The sequence below is a fragment of the Mercenaria mercenaria genome, chromosome 4 (assembly GCF_021730395.1).
Source record: "Mercenaria mercenaria strain notata chromosome 4, MADL_Memer_1, whole genome shotgun sequence".
Lineage (NCBI taxonomy): Eukaryota > Metazoa > Mollusca > Bivalvia > Venerida > Veneridae > Mercenaria > Mercenaria mercenaria.
Window position 1 is genome coordinate 51,094,190 of NC_069364.1, and position 19,840 is coordinate 51,114,029.

Sequence of the window (19,840 nt, forward strand, 5' to 3'; positions counted from 1 at the left end):
AATGTTTTACGCCAATCACCGTGGTAAGTAAGTTTAAACATTTACCATTGAAAGAAGCAGTAATTCCAACAATCACTGTTTAGAATTATCAAAAGTGAACTTAATACTGTTCATTTTATGTTTAGAATTAGCACGATAATTTCGTACCACTGCCTAGTGCGATACGTTGTTTACGGAAGCGGATCTTGGATATGCGGAGATGATAATCAATCGTTAGACAAAAAATATATTAATACACCATAACTACACTTTGAATAAAAACAAATGATAAATGCTGACAATGAAAAATGTGCCTACTGTACAAACACATTAGAGCATTGAAATGTTCCATTTTCTTAGTCTTTGAGAAACCTTTTCCTGCACGAATAATCGATTTAGGTATATACTTAAATCATACACGTATGTACTTTAATACATTTATGTTTTATGTTTATTTTTTTTAAGCAACACACACCAATGTATCCTAACTACCACCGCTATATTATATAGAAGGTGTGTTCTTACGAACACAACGTTTCACAAGATAATATGCAGCACCAACATTATACTGGCATGTTGAAGGCAAAAAATCTTGTAAGCAATGATATACATGAAATATATGTTTGCCATCTTCGGGTGTTGCCACATATGACGCGCCAATATTCACACTTTGCTATGGCGTCCAGTGCACTGCGGTAGTCTTAACTGCGTTGCTGTACTCTGCTGTCCACATCAACTTTAGCTTTAGTCACGACCGTTTTCACCGAATACAGCTTATGCTTTTCTAAAGCAGCCAACTTATTATAAGTGTTTTTCTCCACGTGAAAATAATGTGCTTCTAAGATACACGACCTGACCTCGCTCGTGCCATTTCCATCACAATTGAAGTTACTCGGTTGCTGTCAAAACTGACACCGTACTAGTAGCATATTCTAGTATTGTACGTAACAGAATTAGAACTTTTTTCATGTTACAGCGTTTATAACTAGAAAAGGGACAGCGCAGCAGAGAGAGTGAATGCGATTGTTTGCCGAAAGGAAATGAAAATATCAACACTATTGAATTAACCTTTACTAAAGAATAATTCAATGTTAAAAAGTATACCGTGTTTAGTATAAACCCTCGAGGTAGATTTTTGGACTGCTAAGGAATTACAGAATTCGAAAACGTAAACATTCACTGCGTTTATTGAATCTTTCATTTTTCATTCTCATACAATTTCATATAATTTCATATAAACACGAATTTTTTTTTGCATTATCAGTCTTCTCATTTGAACAGGGTTATTATACACCAAAGTCGCCTTATTTTAATTAATTAATATTAATGACACGTGGTGAAATATTTTAACTTATTTCATACTTAATTATACATTCCGTTCAGTTACAATGAAACCTGGAACGTCAATATTTTTCCATAATGACGTTAAAATTTCATACCGGATGCGTGACGTCATTTGTGACGTTAGTTTCATGCATGTCGTCATGTTTAAATGTTTTTTTACGAAGATATTTTCAGTTTTACTCAGAAGAACAAATCTATATCAGTTATACCATAATTATTAGACGCAGTATGTGTACGAAATAAAAAGATTATTAGATTTGCATCGAGAAATATACACTCGTTCTTTCGCGGAATATTATTGCGCTCCTTAAGTCGAACAATATTTCCGCTGCAGAACTCATGCATATTTCTCCACACAAATCTAATAACCTATAAATATAAAATGAAAAAAAAGACCTCTAATTTTGTTAAATTTTCTTTTGATAAGGGACGAAAGTGTTCCACTGAGAAAAATCTACAAGTCAGATCACAGACAGTCCATCCTAAACTATTGTTAAATGCTTAACAAAATCACAGAACCGTTCAAACTATACATACTGGATATGTAAACGAAGGGAATAACAAACATACGCAACTTATAACTTTAAAATGTCTTGAAATATCACCAAATTAGATATAAAAGCAGTAGAGAATAGATAATAAAGTTGGAAGCAATTGTAGTAGTTGAACCACTTGTAGTTTCAATTTTCTTTGTCCTTTTTTCTACCCATTCATACGCTTCCATAGCGTCCTGGTCTTTTAACAACTTTCCAACCTTCTCCAGTGTCTTAGCATTGTAAGCGTTCAACCATGAAATCTAAAAGAATAATGTATCAATTTCTGAATACGAAGATCTGTTTTTCGAGAAATATACTATAAGGAACAAGAGCAACTATCAAGAAATTTGATTTTTATAGAATTTTACACAAACAATATAATAATCATTCATTTGATTGTATGAACCGTTAGTTGTCATTAACCTGGCATAGGGTATGTCAGATTGGTTTTGCCGGCATGGATAAAATCCACACCTCAGTCTGGTGTGCAAGAAAATTGTAAGTAATAACACTTGTTGAACTCGGTTACAGATGTACTTATTGTTACTATCTTACAACACCTGCAATTACTTTCAAAGTTGTTTACAGGTACATCTGTAACGTATCGTTTCATATATACTGAATATGCATCCTTTCTCGATTATATATATTTTCACGTATATTTTTATCTTACCATCAGAAGGTATAATGCCACAGCCATTCTGCTATTCCGCGCGTAAGACAAAGCGAGGACCCTTAACGAGAACTACCAGTGCTATATTACAATACATATATCAAAATGTAACGTTCGGTATTAAGAAATTTATACGAAATACACCGTGGTTTTTATGTAATAAATGAACAAATATTTAAAATGATTAGTAAATAATTACCTGTTTTCCTGACATTTTGCTGTAATCAATCAAATGTGTTTCGTAAGGAAATAACGTGACAGTTTCCATACCCAGCATCGTGACCCCTTTCATGGAATACTGGAATAAACCATGGCATTGACAGATAAAAATGCGACTCCTTTCATAGAATACTGGAATAAACCATGACATTGACAGATAATAACGTACTCACACAAATACTATGATATAAATATAAATATAGAAATAATTCAATGTATAAAAACTGATCATCATTTCCAAAATGCCAACTGTGAAAGTATCAGAATTATCACAAAGTGAAAGAAAAGCTGAAGATTAATGGGCAATGTAATTAGGTAATACCTTTGTTTCTACTTTCTTCACGTAAACAATATTTTCTAGGCGGATGCCAAATTTTCCATCTTCATAATAACCTGGCTCTGAAATAGTAAGACGTTAGCAAGCAATATTTCTGTTATTGTGATCAGTGATTAGTAATGTTGTTGTAGTGTCTAGTAAATATGTAATAAATATGTAGGATGGTAATACCCAAACTGTTTGAATATTGTTTTAAATCTGACAATTCTATGTGTATGGAACTGACATAAGTGTTGCCATTAATAGAAGACGATATTTAGATAGCAAGCTGCCACCGTCAAGAATAACAGAATGTGTAAGGCCTAACTAACTATTTTTAAACGTTGAATGCAGTGTATAGTGTACTAAAATGTTAAAAATAATCTTTCAAACTTACTCTGCTAAGTAAAAAAAAGTAATGTTAGCCTTCTCACATGTACATTTATGTTCACTAAACGAGTGCTGTAAAGTTGGAAATATAAATGGTTCAACCTTGTTGTTTCAGCAGAATCTGTCTTGCTCTTGCTTGAAAGCCTAGCTACACAATATAACTTACCATCTGAGTAGAACATGTGCTCAGCAAGGGGAACATCCCAGTCAAATTTGGCATGATAATTTGAAATACGTCCAGGCCCTGAATACAGAGACAAACAGATGTTACAAACGGTGTGCAGTACTCTGATTATTAAGGTAACATCATTCGCTAAAATTAATGTTTTATGTCTTTTTATAATATGTAGAAAGTATGTCTTAAATATTATCAATTTGTACAAGGCTAACAGCTAGAGATAACCCCTAATACCTTCTTGTTCACTATTCCCTACTTGAGGGAGAGATTTTACAGATATTTGAAACCAGATATCAAATTTCTATGAAACAGTTCCCTCAAGAAATGGATACAAAATAGAACGCTGTAAAACTTTTGGGTATAGGCCGTCACCCCTAGCTGTAAGCTTTGATAAAATAGATACATGTAACTGATTTGACATTGTGCTACCTATTTTGAATACCATTCTAAAATCATAAAGAATTTTACATGTATTATTTTATTTTTATTTTACTATGTTCTCTTCGAGTGTTTGCTTTACGTCAAATTTTATCATTTCTATGTTTTACTTTACTTCATTAAGAGTACTGTTTTTTTTGTTCCCTGTTTCAAATATGTTTTAGAAATCTAACAGAACTATGTACCTTCATGTACACTCAGATAGTGCCCAATCCCGTGGCCTGTACCATGTTTGAATGTTAATCCAACATCAAACAACGGTTGCCGAGCCCAAGCGTCTATTTCCCGACCTGTAGATATTAAATTATACATCGTTATATTGTCTCGTATATGTTTCATCTTGTTTTCCTCTGCTAAATAGGCAAAACGTTGATAGATAATAACCAAAACATACAATATAACTCAAGTCGGTATGTTACGTTTATTGCAGATTGTTATCATGTTTGGCTTGCACGTGGGATTCTCACCTATGCATTATTTTTATGACACATGCTTCCACACTAATTAATGCACACATTTAACAACGATGCATTAGCAAAGAGCTATAAGAAAAAGATTTCGTCATCAAACAGGAATACAAGTACAAAGCCATAATGTGACAAAACAATATGTGTTTTCATCATAACTACGATTTGTACAGAGCAGCGTTAACAGAAATACTTACTTTACAGTATTACACACAAGTATATTAGCGAGAGACAAAATATTTCCTATCTTACTCTAATAATGAGACTGATAAGATGCTTTCCGTGGCTGGATTTACTGTTTCGGTGTGTGCAAATACTGCTTCAAATCCTAGCCGTAGTCAATGTATTAAGATAACATGTGCTTTAAAAACAACAACAATAACACCAGTCATGAAAATAATATCAATGAACCTAAAACATCTGTCACATTCTACAAAACATTAAATAGCTTTTAAATTAAATTACTGAAATTTAATTTTAAAAGGCCACGTGCGTATTTTCAGTAGCCTATGAATAAGGAGAAAAATATACCAAATAGTCCCTTGGTCCAAACTGCCATCGCAAGATTTATTTGCCCCATCAGCACTCTAGTATAACATTCCTACATAACAAAACAGAAACATGTCCTTACTCGAGACACAGAACTGCTTTAAATGTAACCGTTTTCATTGTTACAATAAATAATAATGCAAATATGCATAAAATTGTTTTACCAAATAGCATTGCAAACAATTCTAAAAAAGAGAAAACAAAAAACAACTTTAGCATAGAAATAGGCTTTCTCTCTGTTGGAAAAAAAACGTATCAAATCATACAAATCTCTTATAAAACATTATCACCTTTTCAAACGCAGTAGGATCTCTCCATAGAAAGGTTCTGGTGACATCCGTGGTTCCATCTCTGCAATAAGAGCGGAGAACGTGATATGACTTTTTCATAAACTGGATACTAGTATTAGATTTACCATGTTTTTATGTTCATGTCTCTTACCAGAAGTTTGAACGATTTACTACTTACCCTACACTCAATAATTCAAATAAAGAAATTAATAGAAAGTACTTCTAATATTTTACCAAAATCTAATGAATAGAAAACAAGGACGGAATTTCACTGGAGTGTAATAGAACTATTAAACGATTTGTTAAACAAGAGATGAAGAACGGTGTTGTACAGATATTGTCCACCGGAGTCAATGAGGTAGATATCATTGGCAGTGATACGTCGATCTGTGGTATTGGTTGGGAAGTAGTGTATAATAGCTGCATTAGAACCTGACGATGATATAGAGGCAAAACTGTCCCCTCTGTTTAGGTCCTGTAAACTGAAATATAAAACATGGTCCTATACATCATAATTCTAGAAGTAATGAGAAAAATAGTCGTTCAAATATTGCTTAGTATATAACTTATAGTACATGTACCTAGTATGCGAAAAGCTTTCTCACAAAACATTTGTTCCCATTATATACTCATATTTACCTCGCCGCTTATTCACGCGAAAAATACTCGTACACAGTTTAACTATTCGAATGTTTTGTCCTTCATATTGACGGAACTTGAAATAGAAATATCTCGATTTATGGAAGGCCGTACACATTATATAGTTAAAATGGTACGATGACATGCTTATTGATCTAATAATTTCGTACTCTGTATTATTTCATTACCTTCTTAACCTGGTGAGCTCATTGGACGCTGACACTTCAGTCCACGTCTCCCCAGACTTAACCTTTAAACAGAATACAAAAATACAGGATATAATTATGTATACAATGCAAGACATATTGTAGTTTGTTGCAAAATAGTTAACAGAGATATCAGAGAAACAAATGTTAAAACAGAAATGTTAACACTCAGGAATTTTCGATTTCTGGTGAAATGCAAATATGACTATCAAATCTATAGGAAGATCCCTTGGAAGTATTAAACGCAACCAATTAAAATAAAAGCAAACTCGGTTTGACAGAATCTGTTAATGAAAGGTGATGAAACGCGCCCTCAAGCACTGGTTTAAGCGGAGTTCTGTTCCAGTGAAATGCACTCCATTGTCCTAAAGAACAACAATTTGAACAAAACAATACAACACTAAGTTCAAGTACAGGAAGGCCTTTTATTTTAATGTAGATGTAAAAACTTACTCCTTTCTCCAGTTTGGAGGCAAATATAGCCAATGCTGCTGCATCACGTATCTGGAAGAGAATAATAAATGTGACTGTGTATAAAATACCTTCCATGACTATTTAAAATTTCTTTATTGCATTTAATTAATGTCTGAAAAATTTGATATTTTCTACCTTCATGTAGTTTCTCCAAAGACTTTCCACTTACATGAGAGTTTGTCATTCCCTGAACTTCTACATCATTCTTCTGGGTTTTAAGCATTGCGACTGGTGTGTTATCAACGTAGATTTTGTCCTGGCATGAAAACAAAATTCAATGAATAGGACTTGAATAATAAAACAACAAGAACAATTGTATACATACTTAGATTACAGGAGCCACGAACGCACAGTTCCATTTCGATATAAACATGCTAAATACGAGTTTAGTTTCAAAATCACTGAAATATCCCAAATTAGAAAGGCATGGGAATATTCATTTTAAATATTAATCTATGTAAACATATTTACACGTTAATTATTAAACAGTCATGAGGCGAATAACCAAGTTCACGGACGTGACCAGTGTGATATTCACCTTAATCAGGTCAATAGCCATGGATATTCGCCAATATTAACACACAGTATTGTTCATTACAACTATAGAGAAAGAGAAGCGTGAGTATTATCTAATAAAATAATGCTTACTTGTTATAAGAAGACAGTATTTACAGTCATCTTTATTCTACTTAAACGTTCGTAATATTGTAGAGATGACTCTTTTTCATTTTTTATCCCGCTTACATATGTCTTTTATCCATATTATGCAGATCTGATTATACTACGACATAAATCTATATTAAGTAAAAGGGCATGCATTTTTTTTACAAGAAAATCACATTTTGCGGTGAATGTTATTTCCTATGTGGCCAGTTACCGACCAACAAGATAAGCGATATTGGAGAGTCGTAATATAATACATAGTTCTTGTCGAGCTTGAACTGTTCTCTTTTCACCATGCTCATATTTTATAGTTAAGTACTCTACATTAATCATACATGAACAGTGTGTTATTTGCAGTATTACATCACATACCTGTGGAATCATTGTGTAGACAGCATAATTACAGAAATATGACAGCCAGATACGTTTGATGGTGGCGTTTCCCGCTAGGGCATCCAAATCCATTATAAATGATACATAATTGTACTCCTTCACCTGAGACAGTTACATATTGCTATTATACAGTTGTACGAAAATTGGCTATAATAAGAACATAAGTGTTATGGAAATGCCTTGCACAAAAAATCTGTATGTAAAAATGATGTACGAAACAAACAACAGTTGAGTTGAACTTTGACAGACACTGTAAATATTGCCACATTCAATAATTTTTGCTACTGTAAAAAGAGAACTTTTGCTTAGATTTAAAAGAATATTGGTATATAAAAGCGATGAAAACCTTTAAAACCCTGGCAATCATGTTGGTTATTTTGCTTTAAATCTGTTTTCACATTGTGAAGCAATATGTAATAATTTTTGAAGAGAAAATATAAACAATAAACCAAGACAAATACCTCAACACACATTTTGTTTGAATTTTTCCGACATGAGCCGTCAGCCCTAGTGTTCAAATGATCCTTTATGGTTTGATCACTTTCTTGATCAGTTGGGTTTGCTGTCAGTTTCATTTCCTTGTTTTTGATATACAGGCTAAATAAATAATCAATCATCCTTTATTTTCTATTGAGTTATAGGCTAAATAAATAATGATTAGTATTTGTCTTGCTTTTGGTATACATGCTAAATAAATAATGACTCATTCTTTACTTGCTTTTGGTATACGGGCAAAATTAACAATCAATTATCCTTCACTTAATTTCGACATACAGACTAAATAATGAGCACTCATATTTTATTTGCTTTTGATATACAGGCCAAATAAATAACCACTGATCTTTAACTTGTTTTTGATACACGGGCTAAATAAATAAACACTGATACTTAACTTGCTTTTGATATGTGAGCAAGATAAATAATAACATATCCTTTACTTGCCTTTGACATACAGGCTAAATAAATATTCACTCATACTTAACTTGCTTTTGATATAATTTACAAAATAAATAGTAACTTAAACTTTACTTGCTTTTGTATACAGGCTTAATAGATAAGTATTCATGCTTTACTTGGTTTTAATATACAGAGCAAATATGTAATCACTTATACTTTATTTGCTTTAAATAGTAAATATCTTATACTTTTCTTGCTTTTAATGTGCGGGCCAAAAAAATAATCGTTCATTCTCTTCCTGCTTTTGATATACGGGCCACATTAACAACCCCTTAACCTTTATTTGATTTTGGCGTACAGGTTAAATGATAATCACTCATACAGGTCAAATAAATAATCAATGATTCTTTACTTGCTTTTGATGCATGGGCCAAATAAATATACACTGATTAATATTCTATTTAATTTTGATATACAGGCCAACTACATAATACTTTAACATTTATACGGGCTGCATAAATAATCACTTAATATCCTTTAGTTGATTTTGATATACAAGCTAAATGAATAAATAATCACTTACTTGCTTAATTTTTACAAACAGGTTACGTGAATAATAACTTATCCTTTTCTTTCTTTTTACAGGCTGAATGAATAATCAGTCACATTTTACTCCCTTTTGATAAACAATCCTTAACTTGTTTTTGATGAACGGGTTATCCTTAATACGGGTTAAATGAATAATCACTTATCATTTACTTGATTTTTATATACAGCCTAAATAAATGACCGATCATCCTTTACTTGCTTTTGATATAAAAGCTAAATAGAAAATAACTCACCCTTTACTTGCTTTTGATATATGTGCCAGATAAACAATAACTTGTCCTTTAATTGCTTTTAAATATACGGGCTAAATAAATAATCGCTCATACTTCATTTTCTTTTGATATACCAGCCGAATAGATAATAACTCATCTTTTATAAGAGTTATATAAACAATCGCTTGATTTTGATATACAGGCTATATAAATAAATAAGAACTTATAAATCCAATAACTAAAACTTAAAATATAATTACTACATCCTCTATCAAATAATACTGTTGCAAATTAACAAGTAAGTCTAAACTCCCAGTTATAATTATAAATGTAATATATATGGTAATTACATGCTATTTGTTAAATAAGATATTGTTTAAAATAAAACTAATATAAATGAAAAGAACATCTTTTACTGTATAACAACAAAGTATATATACGGATATATATATATTGTATCCTTACCTTACTGAAGATGGTCGAACAATTGCTAGAGAGTAGAAGAACGGATCGTTGACAAAACCTCTTATGTCCGTAGCTCTCATATTGAACAGCCCTACAAAACAAAATTACGACTTGAGATAGCCTGGGATTAAAGGTGAGGTGTCATGTGCGCAATATGTCGCTTAAGCTCCTAAGTGGTGTTTCTGACGCTGTCCATTCCCATGCAGTGCACCACTTTATGTGTTTGTCTTGTCCGTACATCCATACATACGCTTAGTTTCTGGAACATGGCTATCCCTATTGGCTTGTTGTCCATGCTAATAGTTATAACAATTACATGCTCTTTGATGAAATGTAACTACTTAAACAACTTTTATGTATGGCGAAATAATACATTTATAGTTCAGTTAGCAGCTTTGAAAATTTTAAGTATCAATCTCTATCTCATATATTGTGTATTTATTTAACAGCATTACATAGTTTGTTATGCTTTTTAGTAAATACTCAAGCAGAATTCAACTTGGGGGCCTCCGTGGCCGAGTGGTTAAGGTCGCTGACTTCGAGTCACTTGCCCCTCACCGATGTACGGTCGAGCCTCACCTCACGCAGTGCGTTGAATTCTTCAAGTAAAAAAGCCAATCCAGCTGGCTGACGGAAAGTCGATGGTTCTACCCTGGTGCCCGCTCGTGACGAAATAATGCACGGAGGGACACCTGGGGTCTTCCTCCACCATCAATGCTGGAGAGTTCCCATATCACCTAAACTTTTGCGACGTTAAACCTAACTAAAAAAGGAATTCCACTTAAAACATAGAGTAAGTATCTACAGATGTATATGACATGATTAACTTTAACACAGTAAATGCCTAAATGAAAATAACTCTTCTTGTATGAGACATGTCTTTCGTAGTCAATGACATCCGATCAACATTTTTCCACATATTTCGACTGCAATAATTTGGTTTTACAGCTATAGTTTGTTTCTGTGTCTGCCTTCAGTCTGAATTCTAATTTAAATTTTTCCATTTCTTTTAATACGTTGACAAAATATACTTTACATAAATAATACATGTAACAGAAGACAGCGATACTAACAGGCCGTCTCATCAAGCATGGTTACAATCAGAACATCGGCGTTTTTCTTTTTCATTTCTTCTTGCACTTCTTGAACTTTGTCCTGCCAAGACTTGCCTACAACCAAAAGGAATTTTAAGCATATGATTAAGATATTATATCTTCAATATAAAAGTAGATATATATGCTGTATCAACCAGTACGTTAAACAGATAGACGATGTACAACCAAAATTTCGAAGATGATTTCTAGTAAAGAAATCAACACACGAGAACGCATATATGTTGAGATGACATGACATTCTCAAGATTGGTCGGCAGTATATAGAGCAGGATATATAATGATACAGTTATACATACCAGCATACTTTAAGGGATATGAATTGATGACTGTGTCTGGAAATGCCGGCCTGTCGTCTGTCCAAATTTTATCGATAAGATCAGGGACAGTTTGACCTAACCGAAGGCCATGCTGTTCTAGTGACTTCTCATAGTCTAACCAAGCATCTACAATATACATAAAAGTCCCGTTCTTAAAGCTGTATAAACAGCACACGTTATCATCTACAATACATAAAAGTCCCGTTCTTAAAGCTGTATAAACAGCACACGTTATCAACTTTCTAATACCGAAAAAACTTTTTGGAATTAGTATCAAACTGATAGCATGACTTTTTAGCTAACCCTTAGCTTCCTAAATTTCTAAAATGGACTGGTCCGTCATTCAGTTTGGACAGTACCACTAATTATTCAAAGGGTTGTTCAATAAAAAAATACTGACTGAAAAGCGAACAGTGCAGACCATGATCAGCCTGCACGGATATGCTGGCTGATCTTGGTCTGCACTGGTCGCAAAGGCAGAATTACTTGGTCGCTAAGGCATAATTACTAGCCACCAGCAGGCTAAAGGTTAAAAGAAGCGTATCAGAAAACATACGGATATTTACCTTCAGGCTCCAACAAAGATGAATAACAGTATTTCCAAACATGCAAATGAGTTTGAAACTGTAGTTTTGATATTGCTGAATGAATGCGAAAATATATTTTCAAAGTGAATTGTTTGAAAATAGTGTTTTACAGAAAATGAAACTATTACCTTAAAGACGAACGTACACATATAATTTACAAATTGACGACAGGACATGCAAAATGGTACTACCTCAACACGCTTAGCTGATTTACACATATAATCCTTCCTGACACTTACCGTTTCCAAAGAAGTAAGGGCATGCGCCAACCTTCTTCACTGCTTGATTTTCCAATTGTTCACCTAGCCATTCTTCAATTGTTGGAACACCGGGTTCCCCTTGAAATGAAGGCAGGCATTTGTTACAGTGAAAACAGCTTGAAATAAGTATTGAAAACACTTATCTAATATCTTTTGAAGTAATATTTTTCTGATACAAATGCACTTTTAAATTTGCGCAAAAGCGTAGAATAACTTGTGTAGATTCTCTAAGTAATACTTACTTTCCCGCATAAGTATCCAGTCACAGCCGAGTTGTGTCTCTGCTTGCAGGAAGTATTTACCTCTGGTCCACAAGGCAGCATGTGTCGCAGTAATCACTGCCGTTCCTGAATAGTTCAGAAACGACAGTAAACAACAGAGGTAGAGCGATTGACAAACACAAAATATCGTCTTAAGGAAGGAATATAATGATTTATATTTATGTGTAACGCTTATCCTTGCATTTTTAGAAACATACTTCAATCAACATCAAAACATAGAAAAAAATGGTTGTTTCACATGAAATGTGATAAGCATGTAAAACATATATATTACTCTACAAAAACAAGTGTCAATTTACTGATATATACATTGAATTCCGGAAAAGGACTTTATAAAGGGGCCACATTTTAGGATTTTCATCAGCTTTAAAATGTCCTCGTTTTGATGCATTTGCAATAATATCCATTTGCTGAACTTTTACATAACTAGGTGGAACGAATATGCTTACGTACCCATTGAGCCGTCGAAGCCAGATATGTAAAATCTCCTTTCATCATAACTTGAAACAAACTCACTCTGAAAAGTAATAAGAATAGCATATGCTCATGATTTATATAAAATACGTTTATTTGATATATGAAACAATGTTTCCTGAAACATTTCTGTAGATCTTCTATTGAGTTTATCAACCACAAATCCGTTTGACGACACAAAAGTCTTCTCATACATGAAGCCAACGTTGTTATATTTTCTGTTTTTTATTATTATTATTGATTTCATTTCAATGTATTTAGTACTATAGAATTCCTTTTAAGCCAGTGTTTTGGTGGCGTGATGAGTGTTTCACATTTTATTGCTACTCACATGAGCAGACTCAGTGACAGCCGATCTACTATGAGTTTGCTTGATTGCATTTTATGATTGCAAAGAAATTTATTATAGATTCTGTTAACCTAAATCAATGTGGTACAGTGTACACTTCTTCTTCTTGTACAGTGTACACTATTATTAACATACCATTCTGTTAACTTAGATCGCTGTAGAACAATGTTACTAACATATCATTCTGTTAACTTAAATCACTGTGGTACACTATTAATAACATACCATTCTGTTAACTTAGATCACTTTGGTACACTATTACTAACATACCATTCTGTTAACTTAAATCACTGTGGTACACTATTACTAACATACCATTCTGTTAACTTAGATCACTGTAGAACAATGTTACTAACATACCATTCTGTTAACTTAAATCACTGTGGTACAATATTATTAACATACCATTCTGTTAACTTAGATCACTGTAGAACAATATTACTAACATACCATTCTGTTAACTTAAATCACTGTAGTACAATATTACTAACATAACATTCTGTGAACTTAAATCACTGTGGTACAATATTACTAACATACCATGTGAAAATCTTCAGATGGAACAATATATGCACCTAGTTTTTCTTTCACCATCTCGGCTCGTAACGCCTCTACGCGTAAGGAAGTGTTTGTACGGGTAGGTATAGACTGAAAATACATGTATGATGGAATACAAAATATTTCGTGTAACTGAACATGGCAAATATAGAATTAAACCAAATATAGAAATATACCGACGAAATAATGTACAGATGAATTTCAACAACCAAAAACAACTATATTTCACATTTCTTCAATTACAGAACTAAAACGCTTTAACAAAAAAAAATAATGGGCATGGACCTTTAAGATCTAAATGAAGTTTTTTTTGTAATCTTCATGTAAGTAGTGCAAATATGAAAATTCATGAACACTTTTAATTCTGTTTCTAGAATATTTATCGCTTAGCCTGATGGCGGCAAGTGATTCTGCCTTTGCGACCAGTGCAGACAAAGATCAGTCTGCACGTCCGTGCGACTGATCATGATCTGCACTGTTCGCTATTCAGTCAGTAAATTTTCAGTTAACACCCCTTCGAATAATGAATGGTACTGCCCAAACTGAATGACGGATCATTCAATAGGCTAGAGGTTAATCTGACTGAAACTGAATTCAAAAATGTGAGTTGTTTTTATAACACAGGTCGAATTTTAGATATTTAGTTAAATAGTTACAAATCTTCCCTTATACACCGGAAAACATTCGACAAGGGACAAGTGTCTTTTAACACTTCCTTAAATAAATGTTTAAAATAATAGCACAGAACATGAATGAAAACTGAAGAGCGTTCTTCTACAATTGATTCTAATGTAATATATGTAGGCTGACCACTACCAAATCAAAGGTAGCCCAGATATAGATAGTGCGAATCTTTTTTCATTTCCACGCACCCTTTCTCAATAGCATCGTCTTTTCATTTACTCTACTGTGTTTCAGTATGTATGTGTAGCATTCTCTTGAAATTTGCATGTTCCTACCTCGTGCTAGGTAGAAATGGCGGCGTAAGGCTGTGAAGTTTCCACTTTTTTCTATTTTTTTAAGTCTCGTAAAGAGAAATTGAAAGAAGCGAAAAGGAATCAATTCAGCGGGTTTTATTTAACGAACTGTAGTTTTCTTATATACATGTAAAGGTTAACATCCACCTTTTTTTCTTTAATAGCGATATAGTTCTTTATGGGAATATAAGTCTCTAAAAATCTGATATGCTAGAAAATGTTGAAAAACCGTTATAAAGTAAGTGGATTTTATATGAAATAAAGAACAGCCGGATTTAGAGGTGTTCAGTCTGTATTACCGTGATCAAGGGCACAAGATGAACACAAACAATGTTTTAAAACGAACACGAAACTGTCAAGGTCCTGTGGTAAAACATAATTACAATTTCATACAAACCTGAATCAGTCACTCTGATTACATTCACTGTGTGTGATGTTGCTCTAGTATATATGATAATGAAATATTCACGTACGAAAACTGGTATGACTATAAATATTCAGTCTTGCGTGCTAACTCTTTATCTTACAGTAAGTAAAACATGCGGTTTAAATATTATATGTAGGTCTAACGATTGTTTAACATTGTGAAATTGTGAAGGTAATGTTTTTTTTTATTTAATAGGACGATAATATAAATTTGCATCTCACCTCACCATTTTCACAGCTGCCCCAGTTGCCCGGCTGTAATGCTGTAAATGATAGCAAATAATTTATTTTTTGACCAAAGACAAATATCTTTTACTCCTCTTACAGAGGATGATAAAAACAAACAAAGAATGATGTGATTTTGTAGTATATACATGTATATGGACAAGAAGCGATGGATTCTGTAGTATATACATGTATATAGACAAGAAGCGATGGCTTGGCAATGGAAGCTCTGACACGTCAAACAAGCGGTAAATTCCAAAACATACGCTGAAAAAGAGTTATATTACTGTGTTGATAGCATTGTCACTTATTTATAAGTAATTATTTCAGATGAGTAATAAAAATCTCTAAGATAAAGCATGTTTGCTATTTAAATGTAACAATTCTCAACATTATATTGAAACTACTGTGTTTACAAGTCTCAACATTTCAGCATTTGCAGTTCTTAAATTGTTGCTGAAAGAATTTACACTTATACTGAATAAAAAGCACGTTTCTAGTATTTGTTTTAGTTTTACTTTATTGTTATTTACCTAATGTCCAGTTTTTCAAGTCTGTTATGTTTATTAATATCTTTGAAAATAATTGCAACTTTAAATAAATATCTATAACATTAAAACTATGATTGCCATTTTTTTGCTAATCTTATAATATCGCAAACACGTGTCATCTTGTTGTTGTTCAGGTAAAACACATAAAAACGTGTTTCTCCAATTATCAGTCTGGTTTTACCGTCAATACCACGAAGTGAATTGCATTGCTTCATACTGTTTCATCATTATTTCTTTGACTGTTGTTATTCATTCATCTAAATATATAGGCAGGTGTTATATTTGATACTTACTGTAACCTTGAAAATTGTACTTCAACACAAATTATCCTGCTAGTTCTACTAGGAAAAGATATTAAAATGAAACAAAATGGCTTGTAATGCATTATTTAATGGACTGTAATGCATTATCTAATGGCTTGTAATGCATTATCTTGATGTTAAAGTTATTTACAAAAGAATTCTAATTATAGTTACATATTGCATATTAATCTATCAATAAGTACTTTATTGTGTACAATTTTTTATAATTGTTTGACATTATCCTCGATGGATTGCTGTTTTCATTGGCAGAAACTCTGTTTACTAAATGTTTAGAACAATTATACTGCCTAATTATATCTCACGCCCAGAATACCACACCCAAATAAGTGTCACATAGGTGACTATTTATACTTGGTCTAAAAATTCTACTACAATTTATATTTAAATAATAAATACACAATCATTACCCTGCGCAAGATATAAGATATACATTGAAATGCTTCAGTTATTTTCAATTAGATTCAACCTATGATATGATTTTTGTTACAAATGTAGTTAATTACAGAATGAGATTTCTGTTTCATCACCTCTCTGTTTGCTATATAATAAGAGCAGCGCGCTTTCGCCTATATACTAGTTAACAGGACAGTCTTGTAAAATCCAACGATACGAGAAAGAACATTTTTCCAATGTAATTATCAAAACAACACTGGAACTGACCACTTCCATGTTGTCTAAGTACCAGCGATATTGCTATCTAAACAATGCTATTTCATGCAAACATTACTGATACTGAGTTGAAATATAACTTCATTGATGATAAACTTCTTATGACATAAAATATATTTTCAGGACAGGAGTGTCAACAAATCATTTTGTTTACTCAGAAATATGTAATGCGGCAGAGGATGACCGTATTACTGTATCGATTTCTTTATATTTTACTTTTTAACAGATATTGTATACAGATACTTTCATTTCTACAGAAAAGACAAAAATGCATGTTTCAGATGTCATTGAATGTTTCACTTTATGCTCGTTGTAGTACCATATCAAAGCAAATATATCTTCATTCACCTAGACGCTACTTCAAAACTGTTTAAAGTTGTAAACTGAAATTAAACTCTGGCGATTCATACGTAAATGCATACGAGCGTATATTGTAAAATTTAATATTCAAACTTTGTGTCGTATAATATTATCGCCAACAAAATGTCTGTTCCTGTATTTGTACAAGCTGCATTAAGTCGTTGTACCGAACGGTGTATATCGAATCAGCTCGATCTGGCGACAATTTTATGAAATAGTATTATATCATAAGTACAACACCGAATTTTCTATTTGTTTATTTACGGTACACATCCAGGGGTTGAATCGGTGCCCTCGAACGAATAAGACTTTACCAAAAAGAACATTTGAACTGTTATTCCAGTGTCGTATATGAAAAAAGCTTTCTTTCGGAGAATAAGATTTTCTCTGTTATTCTTTACTTACCAGAAATGACATTCAAAATACAGGCAGTTGCAATAAAAATCCTTTTACAATTGTCCATTATGAATTATTCACTGACTTTCCTTGCACCTGCATATGATTTAGTTCGAAGTTACTATCTAACTCTTGGTATAATTAACGTATACTCTACATCAGCCTAGCGGTATTTAGGCGAATGATATGCAAGAGTAGATATGAAGTACCGACATACACGCATTTTTTTTTACAAATATCCTTTCCATCTATGCTACTTTCTATTTCTATTCAGGCGGAAAATGAAGAAATATAAGTGGAGGTTGACAATTTTTAACTGCACATCATAACGTGTAGAGATTAAGCATTAAGACAGTCAACCGAAAAGATTCTGCCAAAATCTTTAGAAAAAAAGTACCTACTCTGTGCAGGTCAAATGAAATAGGACGATTAATTAGATTCATACATCAAACAGAACATATAAATATTAAGATGACTGACTGAAGTTTACCTAAATGATATAACATATATGTTCAAATTATAAGAAAGGATAATGCATGTTTCCTTAAAAAAATAAAACATAATACATTTGTATATAGTAGATATATACTTCTGATGTCTTTTTTGTCCTAAAATCAAGCTTGCCCAAAGCGCATTAATTTCGGCTCATATGTTGAAATGTAGTGTTTTGCAGTCCAAGATAATCCAATGCTGTCAATATTGATACATGTATATCCAAAAAATAGACATAAAATAGACTCAGCTCCAGAACTAACAGCATCATAAGTAGACGAATATGTTGCAGCATTTACTTTAAACGTTATTTCAGGAAGGCGGTAAAAGTCTTAGAAAAAAGCCTACTTGATGATTAAGGTAGCATATGTCAATAATATGAGCCGTGCCATGGGAAAACCAACATACTGGCTTTGCGACCAGCATGGATCCAGACCAGCTGCGCATCGTGCAGTATGGTAAGGAACATGCGTTCGCTATACAGTTTTCTAATTTCAAAGTTTGAAAGCGAAAAAGCAGATCTGACCAGACTGCGGGGAAATGCGCAGGTAGTCTGGAACATGCGTCGCAAACCACTAGTTGGTTTGCCCATGGCAGGTCCATAATTGTTCATGCTGTTCGCTAACAGTTTGAATAATTGTGTCACAAGTCTGAATATTGAAACATTCGTAGTTCGTACTTTAGATGTAAAATAATTAGAAGTCATTAAAGAGTCCGACTTAGCATTTGTAAATGTTGAGTTCTGCTCAACCTGGGGCGTGGACGGTAGAATGCATTTCCACTACCGTCCATAAACAGGCTCAATCATACCGAGCCTGCAACATTTTCGTTTTTGTCGTGTTGAGCGACCTGTGAAGTTTCTACTTTTTCTATTTTATGCCTGTACTAAGCGGTGTGAGATAAGTTACATATTTCATTAACTTAACAAAGAAGGGTCTGCTGATATTTTACTTATTTGCGCTATTTCTATTGTGAATCTTCATATAGATTTCATTGATTTATTCGAAGCGGCTTAAACGTCGATGTTAGTGTTAAAATAGCTGTAGAAAGCGAACTTGCTTTTACTACTTATCACCTTTTTGTCTGTGTTCCTTTAGTTTCACCGTGTCGCTCAAATGTAAAATTAGTCTGTGTACATGTACTTAATTTGTTGTTGCCAGTTTTGCCAGCTTCATGTTGGCGCTGGCGCAAGGATGAAAACGTGTGATGTACTGGCGTGGATGTCAGGACAATAATAAAAATATAACACTCTCGAAAAACGTACATATTAAACGCGCCGTATAGGTGCCGTAACGTGAACACTTTCTTTGCGTTAAAGCTGTGAACAATTTTAACATTTTTCGCTTTTACGGGCTTTAGTTATTAAAGTGTAAAGATCAAACTCGAAAAGTCGCTCGTCCGATACTTCCGTGAGTGTAATAAGCTAGACCTGGGAGCAAGTTGCGTAAGGACGGCTTTCAAGGTCACTGTTAATATCACAAATAACCTCTAATGAATGAACAACAACCACAATAAAGTAGTAAAGAGCCTTGCAAGTCAGCAT

At 33.1% G+C, this 19,840-nt stretch overlaps 1 protein-coding gene across 5 annotated transcripts in view; it reads right to left on the reverse strand.

The window, feature by feature from the left end:
* Positions 1 to 1,148: 1,148 nt before the first annotated feature.
* The window catches only part of LOC123551672 (xaa-Pro aminopeptidase 1-like), a 47,258-nt gene continuing 28,566 nt past the window's right edge, over positions 1,149 to 19,840 (reverse strand). For 4 of the 5 annotated variants that reach the window (XM_053541138.1, XM_053541134.1, XM_053541137.1 and 1 more), the window contains exons 2-22: positions 15,504 to 15,544; positions 13,861 to 13,968; positions 12,951 to 13,014; positions 12,459 to 12,563; positions 12,196 to 12,294; positions 11,349 to 11,495; positions 11,011 to 11,106; positions 9,938 to 10,028; positions 8,216 to 8,351; positions 7,734 to 7,856; positions 6,868 to 6,954; positions 6,678 to 6,728; positions 6,207 to 6,268; positions 5,712 to 5,861; positions 5,380 to 5,440; positions 5,072 to 5,141; positions 4,259 to 4,363; positions 3,624 to 3,701; positions 3,074 to 3,150; positions 2,732 to 2,830; positions 1,149 to 2,119 (exon numbers count right to left, since the gene is read on the reverse strand). In XM_053541138.1, the coding sequence (XP_053397113.1) occupies positions 1,925 to 2,119; positions 2,732 to 2,830; positions 3,074 to 3,150; positions 3,624 to 3,701; positions 4,259 to 4,363; positions 5,072 to 5,141; positions 5,380 to 5,440; positions 5,712 to 5,861; positions 6,207 to 6,268; positions 6,678 to 6,728; positions 6,868 to 6,954; positions 7,734 to 7,856; positions 8,216 to 8,351; positions 9,938 to 10,028; positions 11,011 to 11,106; positions 11,349 to 11,495; positions 12,196 to 12,294; positions 12,459 to 12,563; positions 12,951 to 13,014; positions 13,861 to 13,968; positions 15,504 to 15,544 (2,045 nt within the window). In that variant the 3' untranslated portion in view covers positions 1,149 to 1,924. Of the gene's footprint in view, positions 2,120 to 2,731; positions 2,831 to 3,073; positions 3,151 to 3,623; positions 3,702 to 4,258; positions 4,364 to 5,071; positions 5,142 to 5,379; positions 5,441 to 5,711; positions 5,862 to 6,206; positions 6,269 to 6,677; positions 6,729 to 6,867; positions 6,955 to 7,733; positions 7,857 to 8,215; positions 8,352 to 9,937; positions 10,029 to 11,010; positions 11,107 to 11,348; positions 11,496 to 12,195; positions 12,295 to 12,458; positions 12,564 to 12,950; positions 13,015 to 13,860; positions 13,969 to 15,503; positions 15,545 to 17,814; positions 17,966 to 19,840 lie in introns of those variants that run through there. The other variant, XM_053541136.1, reaches the window with a different exon arrangement.